Source organism: Typopeltis vanoorti, chromosome 22 (assembly GCF_054136105.1).
Source record: "Typopeltis vanoorti isolate ZY-2024b chromosome 22, IOZ_Tvanoo_1.0, whole genome shotgun sequence".
NCBI classification, from domain to species: Eukaryota; Metazoa; Arthropoda; class Arachnida; order Uropygi; family Thelyphonidae; genus Typopeltis; species Typopeltis vanoorti.
In genome coordinates this window covers 59,736,640-59,764,264 of record NC_143570.1, presented here as the reverse complement: position 1 = coordinate 59,764,264, position 27,625 = coordinate 59,736,640, and the positions used below count along the sequence as shown (strand labels likewise).

At 34.6% G+C, this 27,625-nt stretch overlaps 1 protein-coding gene across 2 annotated transcripts in view; it reads left to right on the top strand.

The window, feature by feature from the left end:
- Tdg (Thymine DNA glycosylase) overlaps positions 1 to 27,625 on the top strand; it is a 234,747-nt gene that overhangs the window by 53,015 nt on the left and 154,107 nt on the right. For both annotated transcript variants that reach the window (XM_090412150.1, XM_090412151.1), the window contains exon 3: positions 10,687 to 11,202. In XM_090412150.1, coding sequence (XP_090268276.1) covers positions 10,687 to 11,202 — 516 coding nt within the window. The remainder of the gene's footprint in view (positions 1 to 10,686; positions 11,203 to 27,625) is intronic.

Genomic DNA, 27,625 nt, shown 5'->3' with positions numbered 1-27,625 from the left:
AAGATATTCCTTTAGATGGAAATGACATCTAAAGGTGCAATCTTCTACCTACATCACTAAGGCCCTTTCCATCTTCACTTGTATAATGTCTATCGTATATGATGATGACTTGGCACCTAATTTTGTTCCATAAAGAACAGATTTTCTAATGGCCTCTTCATTTTCTTAATTGTTCCCATGGTAGCTTCGTTCAATACAAAATATTTTCCTAAGGATGTTGAACCTTGTCCAGCTGCTAAGCGATCTAAAATTTGGATCTTAGTTTCTAATGAAACATCTTTTTCCTTTTCTTCTTTTGTCTAACTGAATTATCTGACATCGTGATTAGTGGGATAATGTTATGAAAATATCTGAAAATCATAATTAATTTTACTAATTTGATATTATGCATGCAAAACTTAAGTACATATGTACCGTTCTAGGAAATGATAATTATAATGGAAATACCCTTTTTTAACAGAACTAATTCAAACAGAAATTTTAAAAATAAGAGCCATTTGAACGTTGTTAAATCAAAATATACCGTGTAAAAATAGAATTGCCTTTGTTTTCTAAACCGCGTTCTTTCAAAACCTTGTTAAAAAAAAAAAAAGCTGTGTAAATAGGAAAATTAGCTGTATAGTAGTAATATCCATGATTTATTATTTTATGTAAAAAAAGTGTACACTGACTATAACAATCATTATCAACTAAAAATCTTCTCAGACAAAAAAAAAAAAAAGAAATAAACATGATAAGCACAACAAATTGTGTAGGATGATTGCTCACTTAGCACTCCATTAATTCACACTTAGATGAATCATCTGATCAGCATTAATTAGTTTGATATGTCTCCTTCCTACAATCATTTACTTAGCTACCAGGTGCTATTTATTATTGGTTAGTTATTTATATTTTGCAAACAAATCTCTTTCCCTCTCTTTATATCATTTATATTATGAATTTAATTAATTTTATGTTTTCTTATATATATATCCTAAAAGAAAAATGACGCATTATTACAATTTGATGAAGCATGGCTTAAAGGGTTTTAAGGTGTTCTTTCTTGTGGTTATATCAGTTGCTTTAATATCATTCTTGTTCTAGGTGTTTATCAGAACTTTTAACCGCCCAATCATACTTTTTTATACATATATTATACTCATCATAAATGCAAGCCTGCAATGTGTAGAGATTATATGATGATATTTAATTCTTTCCGTTTTGCAGCTTCTTATTGGACACACGATACAATTGCAAATTATCAGGTACTTGTATTCGTACCTATCTTTCACTATGTGTCATTCTCGTGTGATTCATCTAATTAATGTTGGTTGGCATGTGTTTACACGTTTAGTAATTTAATTATATTGACTAAATAATAATATTTCCCTGTAATTATTGGTTTCTAATTTCCTTCCAAGCAGTTTGATTTCTGTTGAAGCACACACTCACACCACTATGTAGACATGAAGTATGAGGCAAATTCTTATTCTCAAAGTCAAGTACACTACAAGATGATTTGTGTCTGTTCAGCATGACTATGTTAATTGATTAGCAAGCTTAAGTTTTCTTGAGTAGCTCTTTAATTTTGAATCCCTGAAACTAGATTAAATCACAAGAAGAAAATATTAAATCATAAAATCATTTTAAATTTTGATATGAATTTTAAACCTTATTTTTTATGTTGTAATTTTCTCTTTCTCAGGCCAGAACAATCTAAAACATTGTTAACATATTCAGAATACCAGTATTTCAAAATAAATAGTAATAATCTTTCACAAACCCTTGCAGTTAGAACAAAATCATACCATAAACTTCTGGAGACATTAAAGGAAGTAAAATAGCATCCCATCCTTAATAAGAACATAAATCCTTACTGTTACTATTATCTTCCTATTTTCATCTGAATATGTCAAATGAAATGCCATATACACTGTTATAGGATTTCAAATATTTTTATCATTTTATTGCTTACATGTTTTAATTGTCTCTTTTTTTTAACATCCTTCTAAATCCAAAGAATTTCATTGGTTCTAAATTTAAATTATGTTTAATAAGAAGTTGTTCCTCTTTTAATCCTTTACTTAAGCTGAAATTGGGTAAAAGATTAAAGTTTGAACTTAAAGTTTCCTCACAACTATACTATTTATGTACACAGGTATGTAAAAGTAGGTATACAGTTTTTATTATGGGGGAAAAACGTTGATAATTGCAAAAGGTCATCCTCTAATAATCTATGTATTAATCTTGGCCAATACATTTTCATACCTAAATGTTACATCAGACAACCCAAAGATCTGCCGGGAATGCCTAATTCACTAAAAGCTTGGGCCTTTTAATAAATGCAAGAGCAACTAATATTTCATTTTCAGGAGTAGTAACACTGACAGGATGACCACTCTTTGGTGCATTACAGATGGATCCATTCTGATCAAATTTATCGTGTATTCTGTAAATTGTTAGCCTACTTGGTGGAAGTGTATCAAATTTTTCACTTCATTTCTGTTGAAACTTTTCAGCATTCTCTGCCTTCCAGTATTGTTTTATTATTCACTTTTGTTATTCACAAAAATCATAAAAAATAAAAAAAATAAGGAATGCAGAATAATAAGGTTTACAACTGTATACCTACTGTTTCATTCCCCAGTATAGAGGCTCTTGACTAAAGCAGAAAATTGCCTCAGCATCCCATGATGCACAGAATACCCCTTTCATAGCTGTATATTGTCATGCATTATGGAAAGGGTCATAATCCAAACCAGTTTGACCCTTTATTGAGTTCTCATCAATAGAAGTTAGATTCATGGAGCGGCAGAGAGCTGGAACTTTCATTATCTTCCATTTGTTCTGCTTGGTTGTTTGAACAGAGGGGGAGGGGGTGCAGTTTAAAACAGTGTTCTTGTACAATGGACTGTCTATAATGTACTATGAGGGAACAACTGATGTTTCTTTCTGTTTTACTTCCATCAGTGTATTATATGTGTTATTCATCACTTTCAGTGCTTTCCTTCTCTGTAATATATGTTTTCTTTGCTGGAGTGAAGCCACTTACTATAGTGAAATGGAAATTCGTAGAGGTTTGGATCATTGTTGGCATTTCCGTTATATCTTCCAGAAGTCACTTCACATATTAGACAGAACTCTTGCATCTTTAGGCATATTAATGTTAGGCCAGTACAGAAATTTTTCCATAATCTGCATTTTGCATTTGTAATTTTGGATTGATAGCTGTATTTGGCTTTATAATAATTCTGTCATTTACACTGTATTAAATTTTGATTGTTGTAGATTCTTTGATAATATAAATTAAGGATACCAAGAATGGTCATCTGAATGCATTAATGCATTTTCTTAAGACTAAGTCCATCATTCCACCAAGGTACTGATTTTTTGAAGTCGATCTGTAGCTTCTTGGGTATTCTGAGTGTTTAGTTGAAGGTTTTTTCAGACATAATGAAAGCTAGGAAACAAGGAAGTCTATATCTGCTTGTGCTGATGCCCAGATGGCTAAGTTCTTGTCTAGCTTAAGCTGTTGTTTGTTGGTGACAGTGAAGTGATGCTCTGAGATTAGGCTTGCCAATTCTCCTTTCAGTGTTTTTGCAAATGTATGTGAATGCATGAATATGCATACTTATTATGAATTACATATATATCAATGGTTATAGAGATATGTTGTACAGGATATTTTTAAAGCCCTCACAGGAGATGTTCAGTTGTTTCCTGATAATGCAAAGATAGTCAAGGTAATAAAAAATGCTACTGATATCCAACACTTAGAATGATTTCAATAGGTTGGAACTGTGAGCATATGATAAAGTACTGATTTTTTTCCATCAATCTTTAGCTTGGGTATTCTAAGTGTTTGGTTGAGGAATTTTTTTCAGATATGATGAAAGTTCAGAAAAAACAAGGAAGTGTATATCTGCTTGTGCTGATGTTCTTGTGTATGTTAGGCTGTTGTTCGGTAGAGACGGTGCAGGTGCAAATTTCCTTTCAATGCTTTTGCAAATATATTTAGGTTGATTTTCTCCATTATGTGCTTAAAGTTACTGCATTGGTTTGAATTGTGCATTCCGTTTAAATATTTGTTGCTAATGATGAAACTTAATATGCGATGTGAACGATTTTCTTCTTCCTCACATCTCCATTCAGAAATCTGGGATAAAATAGCATTGTTTGTTATTGTCAAGTCAGTTAAGCTGCTTCCTCTAGCAATTTCAAATGATGGGGGTATTAGTGTTGTCATTTAATATGTGTAGGGAATTTGATGCTAAAAACTCACTGGTTGGAATGAACTCGCTCCAAATTTACACTGCTTGGAAAAAAGTCAATGGACACCATAGTGTGAAGAACAAAAAGCCATGGCACCCACCTTAATAAGATGTAGGACCTCTTTTCACTGAGATGACTACAGCAATTGTATGGGGCATACTTTCCACAAGCACATGATGGCAATCAAAGGAAATTTTGGACCATTCTTCTAGGCATGTAATGAGGCCCTGTACTATTGTGGGGGGGTGGACATTCCTTGACCTCACCTGATGCTTCAGTTCATGTCGTGTATGTTCAATAGGATTGAGATCAGGGCTAATGGAGGCCATTCAAGTGTGGTGACATTCATGTCCACAAACTATGCAGTTACAGTAGCAGCCTTATGATAAGATGCATTGTCTTGTTGAAAGAGACAATAGTCATTTCTGTAAAAATGCCACAAAGTAGGAAGCATTGTGTTGTCCAGAATGTTAAGATACTACTCAGAGTTCAATATTCGTTGCACCACAAACAGAGATTAGAAACCAAACAAGGAAAAACAGGACCATACCATCACACTGCCACCTCTGAATTTCATTGTTGAAGTTACATACTCTAGTAATAAAGGTTTACCAGGCATTTGCCACACCGACACTCATCCATCTGCTTGTTAGAGGGTGTAACGTGATTCATAATTCCATAACACAATTTTCCAAGCTTTCAAGTCCCACTGTATGTGCGCTTTCAGCCACTGAAGACGATGCTGCATGTTGGTTCGGGTAATCTGGTGCTTGCATGTAATGGTCCCACCATGAGAACTCATGTTTTGAGCCTCAATTCTGAAAGTTTTTGTGCATATTCTTGTTCTAGTTGATGCCCATAACTCTGCATTCAATGTGTTCACCAATGAATGGTGAACACATATCCTTCGTAGCACCCTAAGTCACATTTGGTGAGTGTGGTGGGTTATCCACTGTGGGTAGTACTTGTTGATTTCCTAAGTTCCCATCTCAGTATAGTATCACTGATTGTTGGCCTGGAATGGCCCAATTCCTTGAACAGATAGGCCTGCAACAATGCCTCTTTCAAACTCTGTCATTTCCCTTCTCACAGCTATTTCACCCGGACACAGTTGCACTGACATGAGAGCATCACATTTCTCTAATTTATACAAACATGTAACTTGTTGCATGGCATGGGGGTGTCCATTACATACCCATGGAGTATCTATTGGACTTCTTTCAAGCTGTATGTGTGCATGTGAATGTATTTATAAGCTCCTGGAAAGTGTGATTTACTTTGTAAGGAGATGGAGTGATACCATTGTGACATTCTTGGATTAGTGGATATGCACTGGATTGATTCAGGGGAGATGAAGCGGAAAAATTATATTTGGTCTGGCAATAGTATAAAACATGAGGTGTGAGTTGGATTTCTTCTCAGTAACAGAGGAAGAGAAGCATTATTTAGGATACAAACCAGTTAATGAAAGAATAAGTGCAAAACTTCAGCAAGATCATTTAACATCACAGCAGTTCAGGTATGTTCACACCCACTTTATAAAGTACTGAAGAAGAATTGGTTTCTATACCAGCTTGGAAATAGCCTTGAAATCAGAACCAAAGAAAGATATTCTAATTATTGGAGGAGATTGGAAAGGATAGTGAAGGATGAGAAAGAGTAATGGATAAATATGGATATGGAGAAAACAATGAAAGAGGAGAAAGAATGCTTGAATTTGCCTGGAGCATGGCATGGTAATTTGCACCACACAACTCCAGCAAAATACTACAGGAAGTGGACTTATGATCACCAGATAGAACTAAGAACATGCTAGATATGATGCTCATAAGCAAGAGATGGACCACATCAGTTCAGTATGCCGTTTTTGAAGTAGCAGACTTGGAAGCAGATAATAGCTGATATTGATCATTGCCAATATTAATTTGAAGCTCAAGCAACAAGTTATGCCACAGTATGAGAGTAAGAGTGATATGAAGACACTGAGAAAGGAAATTACAGGGAAAGTGTATAGGAAAATGCTTGAGGAAGAACTGAAATCTATTGTAAAAAAAAGGTACTGGAGGATAGAACAACAGAGTGGTGTCTGCAATCAGGAAAGTGGTAAAACAAATGGTCTCAAAGACAGAAAAGTCAAAGAAGAGGTGGATCTCACAAGAGAATAAAGAGAATTAATGATTAGAAGAGACATCTCTGTGAAAATGGTTGAACAGTATAGAACAAAATGGAATGAATTGGAAAATGCAGTTAGGAGAGAGAAAGCAAAATGGCTAGAGGAATAGTGTGAGGATATCAATAAATATATGGTGAATATAAAACAAAAGATTAGAAACATAAACAAGAAATGGAGTCCAGAAGTAGAGAACCATAAATAACAAAAATGGTTAAATCTTGATAAACAGAAGCAGGAGAAAGATGGACAAGATTCTGCACAGTTATACACTGGTGTCCAAAAGCTAAGGACGAACTACATGTATATGAAAAAAGTATCATGACCAAACTAAATTTATTGCCAGCATACTATAAATTATATTACACAAAAAAATGTGTTTTAAATTTCATACAAATTTCGTAAGGATGTAGTTAAGGAATTTATGTATGGTGCTTACAAAAAATTATGCTGATAGACATTTCAGTATGTAATATGTTCGTCTGAACTGCTATGCAGCTCTCACAACATCGTACCATACTTAGCACCAAGTGATTCAGGAGTTCTTGAAGCAAACTGATCCACTCCTCCTTCAGAGCAAGGATAAGGCATTATTTGTTTTCTGAAGGGGTACATTTCAGGCAGCAATAAGTCTCCCTATTGTGTCCCAATTTGCCAATCAGATAGGCCTGCAACACGGTATCCTATCATGCCTCTTTCAAACTCCATGAGTTCCCTTTTCACAGTCATTTCGCCAGAACACCGTTGCACTGACTTGGGACCATCATATTCTGATTTTCAAAAATATTCGAAAATACTAGCTACAAACATGTGACTCGTTACATTATGCACCTTGGTGGTGTCCATTGACTTCTTTCCAAGCAGTGTGTGTAATATGTGTACTTGTATACAGTAGGTTTATATGTTACGGTTAAAGTGATAAATCCGGTTATTATTAATAATTACCAGTTAAAGTGAATAATTTACAAGAATTAATCACTTTAACTGGTTAAAGTGAATAATTTACAAGAATTAATCACTTTAACTGGTTAAAGTGAATAATTTACAAGAATTAATCACTTTAACTGGTTAAAGTGAATAATTCCTAGAGGAGCCTGGTAAATGTAATAAAAATATGTTTATAGGTTTTCATTCTCAATAGAAATTATAATAGCTTAGATTAGGTTAGGTTAGTTTATTATGAAAAAAGTAAGGAAAGTACTTCTTTTGCACTCAATGAAATCAGAAATCATTATAAACTAACATAACCTAACCTTTATCAGTTGGAAATCATAAACTAATCTAACCTTTATTGGTTAGGTTAGTTTATAATGAAAAAAGTAAGGAAAGTACTTCTTTTGCACTCAATGAAATCAGAAATCATTATAAACTAACCTGGATGTCGCATGTCAAAGCGTAGTCGTAGTTTGTTGTGGGCCAAGCTTAATGATTGCAAGCAGATAAATGGGGATAACAAATAAAAGTTGTTGTGGGCAGATGAATGGGGATTATAGATAAACGTTGTTGCTGTACCTCTTTCCTCATCAATGGAGAAAAACACTGATCAGTTCCTCTCCTGTACCAGTATCTAGTTTGACATGCGACATCCAGGTTAGTTTAGGTTAGGTTAGTTTATAATGATTTCTGATTTCATTGAGTGCAAAAGAAGTACTTTCCTTACTTTTTTCATTATAAACTAACCTAACCAATAAAGGTTAGTTTAGTTTCTAATGATTTCCAACCAATAAAGGTTAGATTAGTTTAATTTATAATGATTTCTGATTTCATTGAGTACAGAATTATGTCACCAAATCCTTCTTTCGATTTTTATCTATGTATCTGAAGTGATGAACGAGTTTCTCCTCATTTGAAATATCTGTAGAAACATCTAGAGGACAATTCACTAATCGAGTCCTTGATTTCCTTAACTACTATTTTGTTTTACAAAAATCAGCATTAATGAACACAAATTCTTTGCATTTCATAGTATTTTGATATTGTTCTGTTACTGGGTCTATGAAAGTTTTGAAGTTAGTAAATGGTTTAATAAATTTAGCTTTATAATAGGCTATATTAAGAAGGCACTTCAGGTGTTCAAACATTTTCAAACCTATGTTTCTTTGGAAAGATGCTTTTTCTTTTAAGGTTACACTTTAGAAAGATGGGTTTGAAAATGTTCAGAAAGCAACTTGAGGTTTGTTTCCCAGACAATTTCTGGTCAAGTGTGTGTCACTGCATTTTTTGTTAATATTGAATATCTCATGAAACCTGAATGTGTCACTCCTTTAAAAAGGCCTTGATAACCTTTTACTAATTTAGATTTCTGTCAGTGGTCCCAGGATATTTTTTATACCTTACAGAATGTGACTTCATAGCACAACCACTTAAATTCCCTGAGCCATTTGTCTTGAAAGCCTTGATTGTTTATCATTTATGACACATCAGAACTATTTTCTCCATTGTCTTTAATATTTTCTTGTTACTTAACTTCGCTTTCAGTTTTGCCCTTCACAAAACTGAAAAGTGTAGTTTTCATTTGTTTTCATATTGAAGGGTGAATTTTTATAAATTATGGATAAAAATAATTCATTAGGAAAGACAATAAATTTTATGAAAAGAACAAAAAATAGTCTATGCTGACGACTGAGCCAGACTAACTTTTTCCAATGTGATCTGGTCTCTGACTCATTTTCCAAGATAATTGTTAAATAACAATATTGAGAAGCCTTTCCATCATGTATGTTCAAGTATATAATTATACTGAGCTAATTTCATATTGTGAAATAAAGCTTACCCCAGTATTGCATGCATAACTATTTAAGAGTTTAATCAGATTCATTTTCTGCACTCATTTCTCTACCTTCCAGCAGCAGCAGCAGTCTCTCCAAATGGCTCACACCAAAACCATTCAAATGCAGTCCATCGCTCTGTTTGTAGTGAAACAAATTAAAATCAGTCTTGTGAAATAAATATTTTTGCATAATGGTATGTCTAATTTTTATAAGGCTGGTGATGACTTGCAAGTTGAGCGTTTTTTTGTGAACACTTGAGTGGGCGAGATATAAATAGTGCTACCAGTTATCATAGATAGGAATTACTTCACATTTAAGAAACAGCTAAAAGATGTTTTTGAGAGTATCTCCATTCAAACTAACTTTTTGCAGGAACAAATTAGTTCAATTAGTCATATAAGATCTATTTTCAACTGCGATGGATGATGAATGATATAATGTTTTAAAATGGGGGGAAAAAAGTAAATTATGCAAAAAAATAAATAAGGCAATACATTTTGTGAATGCATTTAGAATGTGGCTGAAAATTCACTTGCCACTTGTCTGTGATAACTTGTCCATAGCAAGTGGATTTCTGAAACCCTGCTCATGTAGGTATCACTTATGCTGTATGTAAGAAAGAGATGGTGGAGGAACAGAGAAATGGAGATTCTGCTTTGTTGACCAAACATAGCAGCAGTCACTTCAATGGCAGTTTTTCACTGGACAAGAAAATACTTACACCACCTAGGGATATGGTTAGCATTTTCTCCAACTAAGAAAAGTAAATTTTTGAGACAGCAGTTTTTATCTGATGTTTCAGGCCCTCCATTTTTGGAAACAGGCCACACCAGTGTAGAGTTAAGTTGGTTGGGAGAGGCTTTCTTGTGTGTTAGCAGCTGCCGTGTTCAGTTTTCTGTTCACCTTAAAATGTTGGTAACTATATTCATAAACATAGTACATTAGTACTACTGCCTGCTTCTGTTTAAATAAAGTAGTCCATGTATTTAATTATGTGCTAAGGCAATTAAATTAATTTAATGTAATTAAATAATTAATTCATCTTTTCAGATGATTTCAGTTACTTGGTCTTCAACTTAGGCAAGTGAGGTTTGTATTTCACAAGAAACTTGTGCCTTTAATCCCACTACTCAGAATAATCAGAATTAATCTCAGAACTCAGTACAATGAATACTAGTTATGATTAGGATGCATTACCACTTATCTAGCAGGCTGTGGTTATTCACTTAGCCTCAGTGATAGTGAGAGCTGGAGATTGATTGCCTACCGGTTTCCAGAGATGGGATAAGAGTCCCTGCCACTTTTGGAATGAAAGGTGTCAGATTTTTCAAATTAACAACTTCATATTTTTTAAAAAAATTATTCATTTATTTTAATGAAAAAATAAATTGATTCTTTAAATTTCATTACATTCTTCCATTCCTTTAATGTGGCTTTAGTAATTTATAGTCTTGTTAATATTAAACAGTTTTATATATTTTTTATTTTAAGGGTCAAAGAAGAACCTGGAGAATCAGGGTCAGGTGATAGTCATACTACTCTATCACAGATGTCCCCTAATCATCAGACTGCAGAATATTCTTATTTGGGTCCATTATCGAGTAGTACACTTTATGGTCATAATGAAGACTGGCCTTGGCAAGAAGATCAGTACAATCATTACACCTATCTGACTCCAAGTACCACAACAAATCAAGAGCCACTAGATTATAGTATGGGATCTAGTATGTTTCCTTCTAGTGAAGAGAGTATGGAGGGAAGTGCAGTAACATGTGGAGTAGCAAATGGACAAGGGCAGCTTAAAAGTGCTGAAGGCTATAGAGAAGAGGGGGAAGTAAGAGATGGGGAATTTCCAGGTGGAAGTCAGGTATTTGAAACTCTAGGGCAGGTAGTAAAGCCAGATCCATTTCAATATGAAGATTTTGATGATACACCACCACCACCACCCCTTCCACCTCCACAACCAAAGAAACGGGGAAGAAAGAAGAAAGATTTCAGTGAGAGTAGGTAAGGGATTAGAATGTATTTTTTTTTTTCCTTTTTAAATATCTCACATTAATCTGAAATTAGTATTGCTGTATTTTCAGAGCAGTTGACCTGAATATTGGACTTTTAAAATTGTGAGACCACAATTCTGTTATTGTGTATACTTGTAATTTTAAAAGTAGATACACCTCAAAATGTACACAAAACCTGTACCTTATTTTTATGATAATCACACTCACAAAAGGTTGGAAATCTATAGCATGTCAGTACAATGAATAGGCAAAGAGATAGATAATCTGGGATTCCTATAGAAACCATATGTGGTATTACTCCAAGCCTCTGGTAAGTAATTAAAATTTGCATTGAAATTCATTTATCACCTAAACAGGCATTCACAAATATCCATGCCATGAGACTTAAACCTGCAGCTTGTTGTTTAAAGAGTACCAAGCTGGCAGATGATTATATTCCATGCAAATAATTAAAATGTTTCTAACCATCAAAAGCAACTGTGCATTCTATTTTTTCTTCTCCTTGCACTTTACTCAACTTCTCTCTGTTTTCTACTTATCCTAACTTTCAAATCCCTGTCAATTCCCCTATACCTTTTTATTACCCATCATGATCATTGGCTACATTCAGTATTCCCCTGAGCCAGTGCTTCCTATCAGCATGCCCAGCTACCAGTAAAAAGATAGATTAGCTATCTTCTCTAGCTAACTATCTTGTATTAAAACTCATTCTATTGGATTATTTACTTGATTTTCCAGCAGTGGAACTCCAGTAAACCTTAAAAAAATTTGCTCTTACATAAAATAAGAAGCTTAGTTGGACACTAATGAAAGAAAACATTTTAACATCATGCTTACGTTACTGTGCTGTTAAGATGAATTACTAAAAGTTTAAAAGAGCCTCCATAGATCTGTCCTTTGGTTGGAAAGACTTAGGTCACTCCTTTCGAGGATGCAAAGAACTTTTAGCTAAAGGTGAGTTAGCCAGTCTCGGTAGCAGAGTTCCCTCTCACCTGTAAAATCGGGTATTTCATCCCCAAAATAGACAAACTGATCAGGGAATATACACAATTAACAGTTAGCACACTATGCAGATAGGATTAACCTATAAGGCCATTAATTAGGTCTCTCTGAATCCAAGTACTTTGCTGTGACAGGCCTTTGAGCCTAACATATAAAGGGAAGATGAGATAGAATAGCATAACTAAAGATGTGAATACTGCCAGCAACAAATAAGGTTTAATAAGATATAATAAATTTAGTTTAATCCTTTATTCAAGTGTAAGCAAACAAAGTTTGCGACTGAAGTATCTTCAGGACTGAGGCAACTCATGGTAAAGGTGGACTAAGCTCTCATCATTTGTCTTGGTATCTCCCATAATGCAAATGTGAGTTGCCTCAGTCCTGAAGATACTTCAGGTGCAAATTGCTTACACTTGGATAAAGGGTTAAACTAAATTTATTATAGTCTAACCATGTGGAATAAAACTTCCAACATCTTTCTCTAAGGTATTTAGAGTCACCTGTCATGTCTTTTTAATCACTGTTAGTGGACACTTTTAAATTGCATATTTATTTTTGTTGAGTTGTGACACCTCTAAAACAGAGCAATGATTTTGAAAAACTAGAGTTTGAATTCTATTTAAGACTATTGTGGCTATTTTTGAACCAAGATGGAGTTAGTACAGAGGTTTCCCTATTCCTGGACAATGATTTCACCGCCTTCCATACATAAATTGACAGACATAATTCCAGTGCCTGATTTGCTTGAGCTACCTCAGCAAAAATCTAAAGAGAACTTTGAGTGCTGAAATTCTTCTTCTTTAAAAATTATTTCAAATATAAGTTTTGAATTTGTAACAATTTATGAATTTGTGCTGAATCTGTAATTGTTTTATGCTTTTATCAAATCTTCAACATTTTATTTAATAAGGCAGGAGGGGCTTAAAGACCAAAGTACAAAATTGAAGACAAATAGCAATTTTTTAATTATAAAAAAAAAAAACAGTTGACACCATATGGATTTAGTGTTTTAAACAATTATTTTCTTAGTTCCTAACATACATGTCATCCATCTCTACTCGCAGGTCTTTAAAAATCTATGAACTCCATTTATTCTTCACATTTCTTTAACAATTTTTCTTAGCTTCTTTTTAAGTATGCTTGCAAGTCTAAGTGGGAACACTCATTAAGGAATTCTTTCTTTCATTGTTATGTGAAAGTCGCGGTGGTCAGAATTTATGGAAACAAAAACACATTAGAGCAATTACTTTACTTATAATTCAGAAAATAACTGACATTTCAGCCTCTATATCGGGGTCGTCATCAGGATAGCATACATATGAACAAGTCACAAGCTACGTGACACTACACAAAAGTAAGCTAAATCTAGCTGCTTTGTTAATCGCTTGTTGGCTTGACCTCTGGTAAAAATAAAATACTTTTTATACATAATCAGTCTAATAATGAAAGTTATTATGAAAGCACTGTTGCCTCCATTACAGTCATCAGGAATTTGACTTTTTGATCAGGCCTTTCTGAATTATTATTATTGCATGGGCACCTCTATTGAGTTCTAAGACTCATCATGGGAAACCCAGACTATTAATACAATATCTATCAAACCTGTCCTTGAAACCATTAACAGACAGAGCACTTACAACTGACTCAGACAACCCATTCCATGAATGGAATGGGTTGTCCGAGACATTGCTAACCAAACTATTACCCAACTTCCAGGGATTACCTCTTGTTCTGCTCCCTCTTGCCAACTGTTGAAACATTTCCCTTGCATCAGTCCTATAAAATCCTTTCTTCTTCTTCATGTAGCTTCCTCAGTGAGAGGGTGCAGCACCATGTCCTTCCAGTTCTCTCTGTTGGTGGCTTTCCTTTTTGTTTCTGCAAAGCTATGTGATCCTGTCTCCTCTTTTTATTTTCACTACAGAAGCCTCAGATTTAAACAGCTGTATTTCTTGTTTGGTGTAAATCATTTTATAATCTTCAGTACATGATTTTCTATGTCTAATTTATCTAATATTATAATCATCATCATCATCAAATTCCTGCCATGTACCCTCAAGGGGTGTACAGGATATGACAGTACTACATGAAAAAATTACATCATTACTAACTTCCTATCTACAATTTTCCTCCAAATCAATCTCTTACTTGTCAAGACTCCAACATTATCAGATCTTATATTTCTATCGTCTAAGGCACTTTGTACCGTATCAATCCACCTATATCTTGGTCTTCCTCTGGGTCGTTTCGCTGCCAACCTGGCAGAGAACACTTGTTTTGCTAATCTTTCCTCTCCCATTCTATTTAAGTGACCATACCATCTGAGATTAGCTCTGCTAACGCATTCCTGGATGCTGACAATGTCAAGTTCTTTCCTAATATCCTCATTTTTAATCTGATATTGCCATTGATGCCATCTGTTCACGCCTCTAATCTTTCTCAGGACTCTCATATCTGCGGTCTCTAGTCTCTGGTCAAGTGTTTTACTTCTGACCCAGCTCTCAGATCCATAAGTTAAAATTGGTTTGAACACAGTCTTGTATACAGCTAATTTAGTGTTCAGACTAATTTCTTTCTTATTCCATATGAATTTATTCAATTGACTTCCCATGATACCAGCTTTGCTGATTCTGTTGTCGATTTCTATATTTAGTTTACCATCTTCAGTAAAAATTGTGCCTAAGTAGCTGAAATGTTTTACTTGTTCCACAGGTTCTCCATTCACAACACAGTTGACATTTTCAACGATTCTGCCTATTTTCTTTGTCTTTTTATTGCTGACCTTCATTCCATATCTATTACAACAGATATTCAATTTAGTCAGAGAATCTTGCAGACTTGTAGCGGATTTATTTAGAAGTATAACATCATCCGCATAAAGCAAAGAGCTGACATTAACATCTCCAATTTTGATATCAGGTTTAATACCACATTCCTTCATAATGTGATCCATATAGATAATGAATAACAGAGGGGATAATGTACATCCTTGTCTCACACCAGATTTAACATTAAACCATCTTCCTGTACTTCCTTCAATTCTAACTGCTGACTCACAACTCAAATAAAGACTAAGTATTGCTTGATATAATGCCCCATTGACACCATATAACTGCAGTATATTGAATAGCTTCTCTCTCTCTCTCCACCTTGTTATATGACTTTTCCAAATCGATCTGGAAAAGGCATATGAGAAGGTGCCAACAGTAAAGCTATTCAAAACACTGCAATTGTATGGTGTCAGTGTGACTCTATATCAAGCAATACTTAGTCTTTATTTGAATTGTAAGTCAGCAGTTAGAATTGAAGGAAGTACAGGAAAATGGTTTAATGTTAAATCTGGTGTCAGACAAAAATGTACATTATCCCCTTTATTATTCATTATCTGTATCGATCACTTTATGAAGGAAAGTGATATTAAAACCTGATATCAAAATTGGAGATGTTAATGTCAGCTCTTTGCTTTATGCAGATGATGTTATACTTCTAAATAAATCAAGTACAAGTCTGCAAGATTCCCTGACTAAATTGAAAAACTGTTGTAATAGGTATGGTATGAAGGTCAGCAATAATAAGACAAAGACAATGAAAATAGGCAGAAGCTTAGCATTGAAAATATCAAATGCATTGTGAATGGAAACTATAGAGTAAGTAAAACATTTCAGCTACTTAGGCATGATTTTTAGTGAAGGTGGTAAATTAAATATGGAAATAGACAACAGAATCCACAAAGCTGGTATGGTAGGAAGTCAATTGAATAAATTCATATGGAATAAGAGAGAAATTAGTTGGAACACTAAATTAGCTGTATACAAGGCAGTTTTGAAGCCAATTTTAAGTTATGGAGCTGGGTTAGAAATAAAACACTTGACCAAAGACTAGAGATCACAGAAATGAGATTTTGAAAAAGATTAGGGACATGAACAGATGGCATTAATGGCAGTATCATATTAAAAATGAGGATATTATGAAAGAACTTGACATTGTTAGCAGAACTAATCGCAGGTGGTATGGTCACTTAAACAGAATGGAAGATGAAAGATTAGCAAAACTGGTATTCTCTGCTGGATTGGCAGGAAAAGACCCACAGGAAGACCAAGATATAGGTGGATTGATACAGTAAAAAGTGCCTTAGACGACAGAAATGTAAAATCTGATAATGTTGGAGTCTTCACTAACAGATTGATTTTGAGGAAAATTGTAGATAAAGTTAGTGGTGATGTAAATTTTTCATGTAGTACTATCATATCCTGTATGAGGGTACATGTCAGGAATTTGATGATGATGATATTTTTGTCTTTTAAGCACTTTTTTACTGTATCAATCCATCTACATTTTGGTCTTCCTCTGGGCCTTTTAACTGTCAATCTGGCAAAGAACACTTGTTTTGCTAATCTTTCCTCTCCCATTCTATTTAAATGACCATATCACCAGAGATTATATCTACTAACACATTCCTGAATGCTAACAATGGTAAGTTCTTTTCTGGTATCCTCATTTTTAATGTGATACTCTCATTGATGCCATCTAGTCACTCCAATAATCTTTTTCAGAACTCTCATATCAAAGGTCTCTAGTCTTTGATCAGTAAGTACACGTGGATAGGCTTATGTGTTTGTCAGAAATGATATGATAGGTTTCACGGTATAAAAGAACACAGATGGTTAAGCAAATAACTATTTATTAACTTAAAAGCTAATATTTCGCTGGTCTTATATCCAGCATCTTCAGAGCACACAACACAAAGTTTGATATGTAGACCAAGACCGGTCTACATATCAAATCATAGATCGAGATCCCATCAACTCACAAAAAAAAAAAAAAAAAAAAAAAAAAAAAAAAAGGTGTGCAAGTTACTGAACAAAATCACTTCCTGGCCTAAAGAAATTGTCAAAAAACTTAAACCCATACACCTTAAAGCACCCAGAATATATGGTGCTCCAAAAATACACAAACAAGGTACACCTTTACGTCCTATTGTAGATAGTATAAACAGTCCTACATATAAACTAGCCAAACATTTAGCAAAATTACTAACCACTCACACAAACAATTCTCCCTCTTTTGTTAAAAATTCTACCCACCTAAAAAGTATTTTAGAAAACCACACCTTAAATAGTTCAGACCTAATGGTGAGTTTTGATATCACCTCATTATTCACTAATGTACCACTGATTGAAACACTTAACTTACTAAATTCACAATTTCCCCCAGATATATCCCAGCTATTTAAATTCATAGTACAGGCAGGTTATTTTACATGGAAAGGGAAAATATACAAACAGTTAGATGGGACAGCTATGGGTTCACCTCTTTCTCCCCCCCCTAGCCAACTTCTACATAGAACATCTGGAAAAATTAGCTATCAACACAGCCACTCTCAAACCTAGCCTCTGGCTACGCTATGTTGACGATGTGTTTGCCATTTGGCCACATGGCCCAGACACATTGAATACATTTTTAGCGCACCTAAATAGCCAGCATCCTAAAATCCACTTTACAATGGAACTTATCATTTTCTGTTTACAGAAAACCCACACATACAAGGAGATACTTACACAAACAATCACACCATCACCCTTCTCAACAATATGGTATCTTAAAAACACTAACCCATAGAGCTAGAGCAATCTGTTCCAATGACAGTGCTCTCACTGCTGAACTTTCTCACCTACGTCAAACCTTCTTAAACAATGGTTATAATCCCCGTAAAATAGATAACATACTAAATGCTACCCATAAATCCCCTCTATCTACCACAGAAGACTACAACAAAACAATCACCATCCCATACATTAAAGGCACATCTGAAAAGATATCTAGGGTGCTTAACAAACACCAATTACGCACAGTATTTAAACCTTATAAAAAATTAGCAACTCTCATCCGTTCACCCAAGGACAAATGCACTCCTTTATCACATCCTGGTGTCTATGAAGTGCCCTGTTCTTGCCATCAAGTCTACTACAGACAGACAGGAAGAAATGTGGACATCCGCCTCAGTGAACACAAAAAATATATCCGACACTTTCGCTAAGGTAAGTCTGGTCTGGCAGGCCATGCTCTGGATACCCCTGCACACAGGATCAATTGGAAAGAAACAAAAGTAATGCACAGAAGCTTCTACAAGTCAGAGAGGTTGTTCCTGGAATCAACAGAAGCTTTGAAACATACCCCAAACCTTAACAAGTATGGCTGTATAAATCTACCAAAGATTTGGGAGACAGTCATCCTAAGACCAAATTAATATTTATTACTTTTATTTTTTATCATTTGGACTACTATTTCAAAACTTGGATTTTTTTTTGATTTTTTATATTATTTTTTTTTTTATAACCTAGATGGCACCATATTAGGACTTTAGTCTTGTGTTGCACGCTGCAATCACTTATACTGTCCCCACTGTTACACCGGATTGTGGTTGTCTTGCCTTTGTAACAAACTTTGTGTTGTGTGCTCTGAAGATGCTGGATATAAGACCAGCGAAATATTAGCTTTTAAGTTAATAAATAGTTATTTGCTTAACCATCTGTGTTCTTTTATACCGTGAAACCTATCATAACTTGATCAGTAAGTCTCAGATCCATAAGTTAAAATTGGTTTGAAAGCTGTCTTGTATACAACTAATTTAGTATTTTGACTAATTTCTTTCTTATTTCATATAAATTTATTCAGCTGATTTTCTACCATACCAGCTTTACTAATTCTGTTGTCTCTTTTCATATATAATTTACCATCTTCACTAAATATTCTGCCTAAATAGCTTATATGTTTTATTTGTATGATAGGTTTAGGTTCATCATTCATGATACAGTTGCTGTTTTCAATGTTTCTGCCTCTTTTCAATCAGCTAAAGCCTCTTTGTTCCCGTATAGGGAGTAGGCGGGGCCATTTACCCTATCTAACTTTTTGGAGACTGAGTGGGCAGTTCAGTCTTCACTGGTAGCCAATCAGAGAGATAGCTGGCCCAAGGCTATCACTGATTCATCGGTACACAGTGAAGAAGACGGCAAGCTAATGCTGCCATCTTGTGGTCCCTAACACAATATTTTTAATGTCTGAAAATAGTGTGGGTTCGACGGTCGATTTTCTTGAGTTTACAGGAAGAAAAACCAGAGTTTCTGGGAGAAAAAAACCCGCTAGCCCAGAGATCGACTAACTCGGGAACTGGTCGAAAAAAGCTTAGAAAAATTTCCTCTAGTTGGCGACTAGATTTGAACCACCAAATCCTTTCTTCGTGTGGTCAAGTGCCGTAGAGTGCAAACGACACTTCTACTGAGCTACACAGGCTTGCCTCATTCAGAAGTATATCATCAGCTTCATAAAATGAAGAGCTCAGATTAGCATCACCAGTTTTAATATCAGATTTAATACCACTTTCCTTCATATTGTGGTCTATGTAGATAATGAACGAATAAAATGGAGATAATGTGCACCCTTGTTGCACATCTGATTTTTCTTGAAATCATCCTCCTGTCTTCAATTCTAATTGCTGAATCACAGCTTAAATAGAGATTATGTATTGCTTGATATAATGTCCCATTTACACCATATAACTGTAGTGTTTTGAAGAGCTTTCCTCTTGGCTTTTGGTCATATGCCTTTACCAGATGAATAAAACTTATATACACGCACCTTTGTTATATTCCCACGATTTCTCAACTATTTGTCTAAAGGTGAAAATCTGATCCTTTCAACCTCTGTTTAGCTTGAATCTAGCTTGTCCTTCACTGAGCTTCCCTTCCACAATTTTTCTTAACCATTTCTGAAGTATATTTGCATAAATCCTACCAGGAACACTCAGTAGATAAATACCTCTGTAATTTGCCTGTCATTTAGGTAGTTTATTTCCTTGTTTATAGTTGAATGTTATAATAGCTCCTTCCTTTTCCTGATCATTATTTCCTGAATATAACATGTATACAAATTTTTTTGAAACTCAGTTTCATGTCAACAAATAATCTCTATTTTTGATTATTATAGCACCGTGTATTTATTGAAGTCTCACCTATTTTGTCATATTTTTTTCATTGATACTAATTATGTCCTATAGTACTTTGATTCTTTTGCTAGTTCTGCATCTTTTTCATCGTTGCTTCTTTTGTTGATGGTTCTTGTCTTGATTTCTACTGATATCATGTTTGAATTTGTTCCAGTAATTGATTTTTCATTTGCCCTGATTCCTTGATGAAAACAATAGGGACCTTGTTTAAGTGAATTTTTAGCCAATATATTTCATTTCACACTATCATTTTATTGTGATTTAAGCCAATACAAAATATAATTTGTCAGCTGAATCCCAAATTGCCAGTTTATTCTTGTTCATTCAGTACTTATATGGATACTTAATAACAGGGTACACCACTAGAAGGTGAAGATTGGATATTGTGTTTGAAGCCCAGGTTGGTTCTCCACATTCCTTTAAAAAAATATATGAAAATCTCAAGGCAATTGTCTAGTTTTGAACCTTAATAACTCAGTAATAAGGCGTCATTGTGATGACTAACTTTTATATGCCAGCTTTTGAGAAACATACCCTAGATTCCCTTACTTTAATACCTACAGTTTGGCTTAGATACGTCGACGATGTTTTCGTTATCTGGTCACACAGCTGCCAAACGTTAAGCACATTCCTTAGCCACCTGAACAAACAACATGAGCACATACAATTTACTATTGAAATTGAAAATCAGAACTCGTTTCCTTTTCTGAATACACTGGTCACATGTCTTCCCTCAGACAGTCTATCTTGCTTTGTCTACTGCAAGCCTTCACATACTCACCAATATATACATGCTAACTCTCATCACCTCCCCTTTTGCAAAAACTTGTAGTCATCAACACCCTCAAAAACAGAACTATACAATTTGCTTTAATGAACAAGCTGGTGGAGAAGATCCTTAGAGTTGAATATGTTTATTTATAATCTTCTGCCACTTTTAAACCACCTTTAAAATTAAAAAAACATATTCAACTCTAAGGATCTTCTCCACCTATTGGCACACCCTGGAGCTTATTGCATCTATTGCACCTAAAAATGCTGCACTACAATGTAGATTGTAGTGCAGCTTTTTTATCCATTAAAAAAAAAAAAAGACACATTAAATTTAACAATTTTGGTGAAGCAGGCCTCTCAGTTCATGTTCTTTACATCATACAAAAACTTTGTGTGAACGGAAATTTAAAGAAGCATGTGAAATTTTGATTAACCACCCTAATCTTACCAATAATGGTGGCATAAAAATCCCAAGAATTTGGATGGCACACATTCACATTCAGCCCACTTAGTTTTCCAGCAAACTCCTGACTTTAGGACTCTAAGCATTTTTCAGCTTTTATTGGCCACCATCCTTACTGGTTTGTTATAATCTATATGTATACTAATATAAGTAATTTTTTGTGTGAGCATGTTGCTCTCCAGCTTAATTTAATTTTGTAACCTAATAGATAATAATAATAAGAGGACTCTAGCTTTGATGTAGTAAGGTTTTTTCCCCCCACTGGAGATCAGGTCAATAGTTTTAATGGTAGATCAGTAACTTTAGCATACAATGTAGATTGTAGTGCAGCTTTCCTACTCCAGATGTGATGACCTTAATGTGAAGGTCAATATCGAGTGTTTATTTTGGTGTATATTAAACTAAAGTTTAACTTGTTGAAAGTTTTTCCACTCAGTTATACCATAAATTAAAGATACCAAGAAATTATATACTTGGTTTACAACTATCTCTAATCCAAGGGTTTTAATAATAAGGTGTGACACCTTTTGGCAACTCGTATATGAAAATATGACTTCTATATTACTTCAACCTTGGTATCACCTCTGGGTCTGGCTCCCACTGATGAGACCTCAATAAAGGTCGAAACCGGTCTGGGTAGTGACCCTTCCCATAATGCATAACATTATACATGTATGTTTTGTATTATGGGATATCAAAGCAAGTGATGTGAAGTCATACCACCTTTACCACGAGTTGCCCCAGTCCTGAAAATAGTTAGAATTAATCCACTAAAGGATTAAATCGAGTATTTAATTTCTCGGTATCTTTAATTTAAAGTTTTACTCTAATGTGGTAATTGTTTTCATAATTTTCATGATGTATTCAGATCATCGTATAAGCATGAAGGAAAGGGCATCATTGTGATATTCCAGTATCTGCTTTCAGTGACTTGTCACTGACATGTGAACATAGTCCTGTTTTAAGTTTTTCATAGTGTACAATATCATATAAGTTTTTCTTCCCAACTTCCAATGTCTGTTCTCTGGTTAAAATATGGAATGAATGTGGCACTGATATATTATCTCAAACACTTATGCAAAGAATGTGAAATATTAGGAGATCAATGGATTGTTATAAAGATGATCTCATCCATTAAAGGTTTGTAGCCTCTACCACATTTAATAATATTAGCAGACTGGGGTTAGATACATCAGCAACCCTTCTCCAGAGAACTATTTCTGGTAAGGAAGTGTTCAGGTGACATCCACTCTAACCCCTGGTTTCAAATTACTTTTACTGCACTAATTCTTGCCATCTAGATCTCTTCACGAACATCCATTCCATGATTTGATTCAAACCTACAGCCCTGTTAATATCAACTAAAAGATACCATCCATCTGCCACCTTGGTGTTTTTTTTTAATCATATGAAGAGTAGATTTTGCCAGCTGGCAAGTAGCTGCAGACTGGAGAAAATGGAGTATTTTTTGTATAATGAAAATTAACTTTCTAAACTCGAAGAAAGCACAGAAATGTGTATAATAGGACCATTCTAGAAACAAAAATTAATGTAACATTATCGACACTTATGGCTATTTTGCCTATTTTCATAAGGTGTATCCCTTGTATTATATCATTGACTTTCATCTGTTTATTATCTGTTTTAACTTTACTTTTTATCTTTACCTTTTTTTTTTTTTAAATTTTGTAGTTCATTCTTGATAAAACCATTATGAAATCACTATGTATTTTTCGGTTTTTAGTCCACATATTTTAACTTCCCCATTTTTATCTTCCATATATATTTATCTCTGTTTTGACCCCCTTTTTGGGGAAAAAAAAAAAAAAATGCCCTAATATATTTATTCAAATAATAGTCCTAAATGGTTTATAGTTCATTATTCATAGTTCATTTTAATGATTTAAAGTTCAGTTATTTATATATTATATATACAGGTAGTTCCTGCCTTTATGAATTAATGGGTTCTTGGCGACCGTTCGTAAAACGGGAGTTTATTTTTCTTAGAAATGATGATATGAGCAAGAGTTATGTTCGTAAGAAGGAATGTATAAAATGAATATTAAATGATAAGAAAAGACTTTACTGGCCAAAGATTTACATATTTAAAAAATAACAAGAAAAATTTTAAATTAAAAAAGATTCTTTGAAAAAAAAAATTAGCTTGTTTCTATATCACCGGGGGAATCGGCAGCCGTTGAGGTAGTAGGAGATATATTAGAAAGCTTCAGTGCATCATTTTTTTTTTTTTTTTTTTTTTTTTTCAAAATAGGCCTCGAATGTCATCTGCTTCGTTGATTTTTATTTCTTTACATTTAAAATAGCTGAATAGCATGCAGAAGCATTATTCATTTCATGGGAAAATTTACTAAATCGTTCAAAGTCTTGTGATTCAAAGATTGCTTGAGCTTTTTCAAGAAGTTTCAATGCTGTTGCTTCTTCTTTTAAAGTGAAAAACTGAGTAGGAGCTTTGTATTCGTTATCTTCTTTATCTTTTTCTTCTTCGTTTCTTTCTTGTTCCTCTAATTCAACTGGATCATTGGGTGAGAGTTCCATAGTGTGAGATTAAAGAAGCTCATTAACATCACCTTATGGAACTTCCATTTGCAACTGGTTAGCCATATCTAAGGTCACTTGAGTTTTAGAATTCACGATCTTTGTTAGGTCTTTAAAGCCTTCGAAATTATCATTAAACTGAGGACAAAGCATATGCTATTCTCCTTTCATAGTTTTTTTGAAAACTTTATGACAAGCGCTCTGCTTTACCCGAATTGCATCTAAAATGTTGAATCACTTCCAAAACTCTTGGATAGAAAAGTTTCCATCTTTATCAGTTGCTTCTATTAACATTTTAAAAGTCTCTTTGAGACTTTTGAAATGTCCCTAATCACCTTCACCATGCATAATTTAAAATAAAAACTTTGATCCGAAAAATTCGTAAAGCAGGAATTTGTAAAGTGAGAACTACCTGTGTGTGCATGCGTGCGCTTTTTATCAATATTTCTGGAAATTTTCCAGAACATTATATTTTCCAAAAAATTAGTTTTTTTTTTTACTCTGCTCTTCCTATTTTTATTTATTGACTCATTCTTGGAATAGTTCTCACACAAATGAGGTTATTGGAACATATCATTTAAAAAAAAAAAAAGGGCCAAGGAGAGTTTGGGTGAGTACATTTTTTTTTATCCTGTTTAGCAGGGATCTTATGATCGTGTCTTACAGTATGTTTAGATACATTTCAACATGAATGTTGATTTGAGTCAAAGAAAACAGGTCTGACAGTTTTGTTTTTTCATATCTCGCACTGCACCATCGAAGTTGCACCTTTGAGGGGAGCCATCCAGTGCAGGTTGATATCACTCCAGTAATGTAGGCTTTGCCAATTAACATCCTCCATTAATGTAAAAATTGGCTTCATAAGTAAACACGATCCCGGGTGAGAAATTTTGCATCACTGTCTTATTTGCAAAATTCCATCCATTACACCCATTCACTAAGTTGCTGCAGCATCATTTGCATTTTGTATATATGCCATTCGTGCTTTTTCGTGATGAGGATGATACTCAGTTGGCTGGCACTGCTTTCTGCACTGTTGTGTGCTCTTTTTTTGGGGAGTGGGAAGGCATTTCTCAAATGCTGCCAACACCATGTGAGTTGTACCTTCATTGGTGGATGTTTGTGGATGACCGTGAACTAGTTGGCTAATAACAAAAATTCAATTCTTTCTGAACTGCTCAGTAAGTTTGGCAATGGTGTTATGTGTGATGTGCTTGCCATGTTAAACTCCATGGCAAGTTTGCTACCTTGTGACAGCTTCCTGATCTGATGACAAGAATGGCTTTTATTTGCTCTTCTTTAGACAGAGTGTTATATCATGCATTATGCTATCTAAATAAATCCTACTGACTGCGCCATTTGTTATGTCGTCTTCTCTGTAATTTCCCTTTTAGGTTAGTCTATATAACTCGTTGTTCTCTTAAATCTTTCCCCTTTTTAAACAAACAAAATCTTTGGCCGCTCTTAAGTTTAATCACGTGTAGGATACTTAATGATTATGGCTTTGTCGTAGAATGAGACGCGGCCATTAACATATCTTCTGAGACAGTCCACCTGATAAGCATTGACAAATTTATTTTTTTAACTGCACCAGCCAATACCGAGGATAGATGTGATTCTTATCCAGGATGGCTCTCTCAGAGTGATACACAGTAATGAAACTACAATAAATATCTAACCTCTGTATTCTTGCATGCAGTCGTGGTCCGCTTTATTTAATTATACACGTGGGTTCTTCCCACTAAGTTTGATATATATTCGATATACATATACTAAACCAGATCAGGCAGGTACTAAGAAACATATTTATTAATTAAAGAAATGATACATGAAAGTCTTATTACTAGGTAATCTGAATCAAATTTAAGTGAGATTTCTGGTTCATCACTACTAATGAAATACATGAACAAATTTGTTTGGACCACCTCTGTATGTAACTTAACATTATCTCATCACAAGTTATCACATTCTACACTCACGTCGTCATTAATTATCTCACTTAACACAATACAATTAATTCATACAAAATAAATAGAGCCCTTCTAGGCAGACAGTTCTCAAACAAAGATGGGTCTATGCCAAGTTGGGGACAGTTCCTAAAATTCCATATATTAAGTCCACTACACAAAATGTTCTTTGGAAAACACACAATTCCTCAACCGTGAATACATAATACAAGAGTCTACATTACCGTCTCTGAAATGATACTCGTTCCCAGACAAGGCAGAATAAAGGAATGGCTTCTTCTCAGTCTGCTGCTCGTCTGGTCACCTTCGACATCTGTACGGCCAGATTCTCAGCGGGAAGGGCGATATGGCTCAGGAGCTTGACCAGAATGGATGGCATCTACTTGGTTCTTCCGTCGCACGACATTGCTTTGCTAGTCCAAGGAAATAGCTAGCCCTATTCCATACGCTGCGGCAGACGATCCATACCTTCCTCGGCCAGCCTGGAACTTCTCCGTCGGTGCGGACTGGACCAATGTCCAAGAGGTCAGGAAACAGGAACCAAAAAAAGCCTTGAGTGGGGGGTTGTTTGACTTTTTTGTTTTCATGCTCTTCCCAGCATTTCTCATGGGGCGATGCCCGCCCACGCGGTCACATGGGTTTTTGTCACGGTGTCCCGCTCCTTCCACTACATCGCACGTGCGCTTGGTGTGTTTTCTTCGAAAGCGCTCTAGTTTCTCTTTCTGACAATTTCTTCCCCCCTTTAGTTGTCCTCTTTGCACAGCTTTCATAGCTGCTTCTAGTCTTTCATCAGTCCAAAGACCCTGTTTCTTCTTAACTTCTGACATTTTCAGAGGCCTTTAGCAATAAAATAAGTAACTATTATGAGCAATCACCAAAAAATAAAATCATAAATTATAGCAGTTTAATAAGGTCCATCAACAAATTTACTGGGCCTTATTAATCGTTGCGAACTAGATTAGATCACATCTATTTTCGCATAAAATATGAATTCAAATCAATTAAAACATTTTTTGTCATACAACTGAATGTTGAAAGAACAATTTAAATATTAAAACTTATGAACTATTGCGGCGTAATATTATTAAACGAGAAGACACAACCACCTCCCACAAAGGTCTAGGTCAAACTGACACAATACAGTCGCTAGACAATATGGCGCCACTGATTTGCAATTGTATTGCGTCCTCTGTGTGCGTGTAAGAAACCTAACCGACACAACTTGCCGTAAATGTGATTTTTTTTTTTTTTTTTTTTTTTTTTTTTTTTTTTTAAGGGCCTTATTTACCTCAGGTACCTTAGTCTGTATCTGGTTCTCAAATCTAATAATACTGAATACTTTCTTTGCAAGTTCGCATTGTAGGGTGAAAGTGCTTGTTTCAAAACTGTATTGCCATGAATGTAATTTTATATTTATCAACATGTCACACTGTATACATAAGTGTACTAATATTCTTTATGATTATGCCATAATTAATTATTAATACATTACAAAATAATCAAGGTGTTCCGTGAAATTTTCAGGATTTGTGAAGTGTTCCGTCGTAGGAAAAATCTCTCTTAGAAAATTGTGTTTTTACTGCATAGAGAGAACAAGTTAGGTGTCACCTTACCTTGTTTATGACCTGCTGTTAATTCAACCTGGATTGCA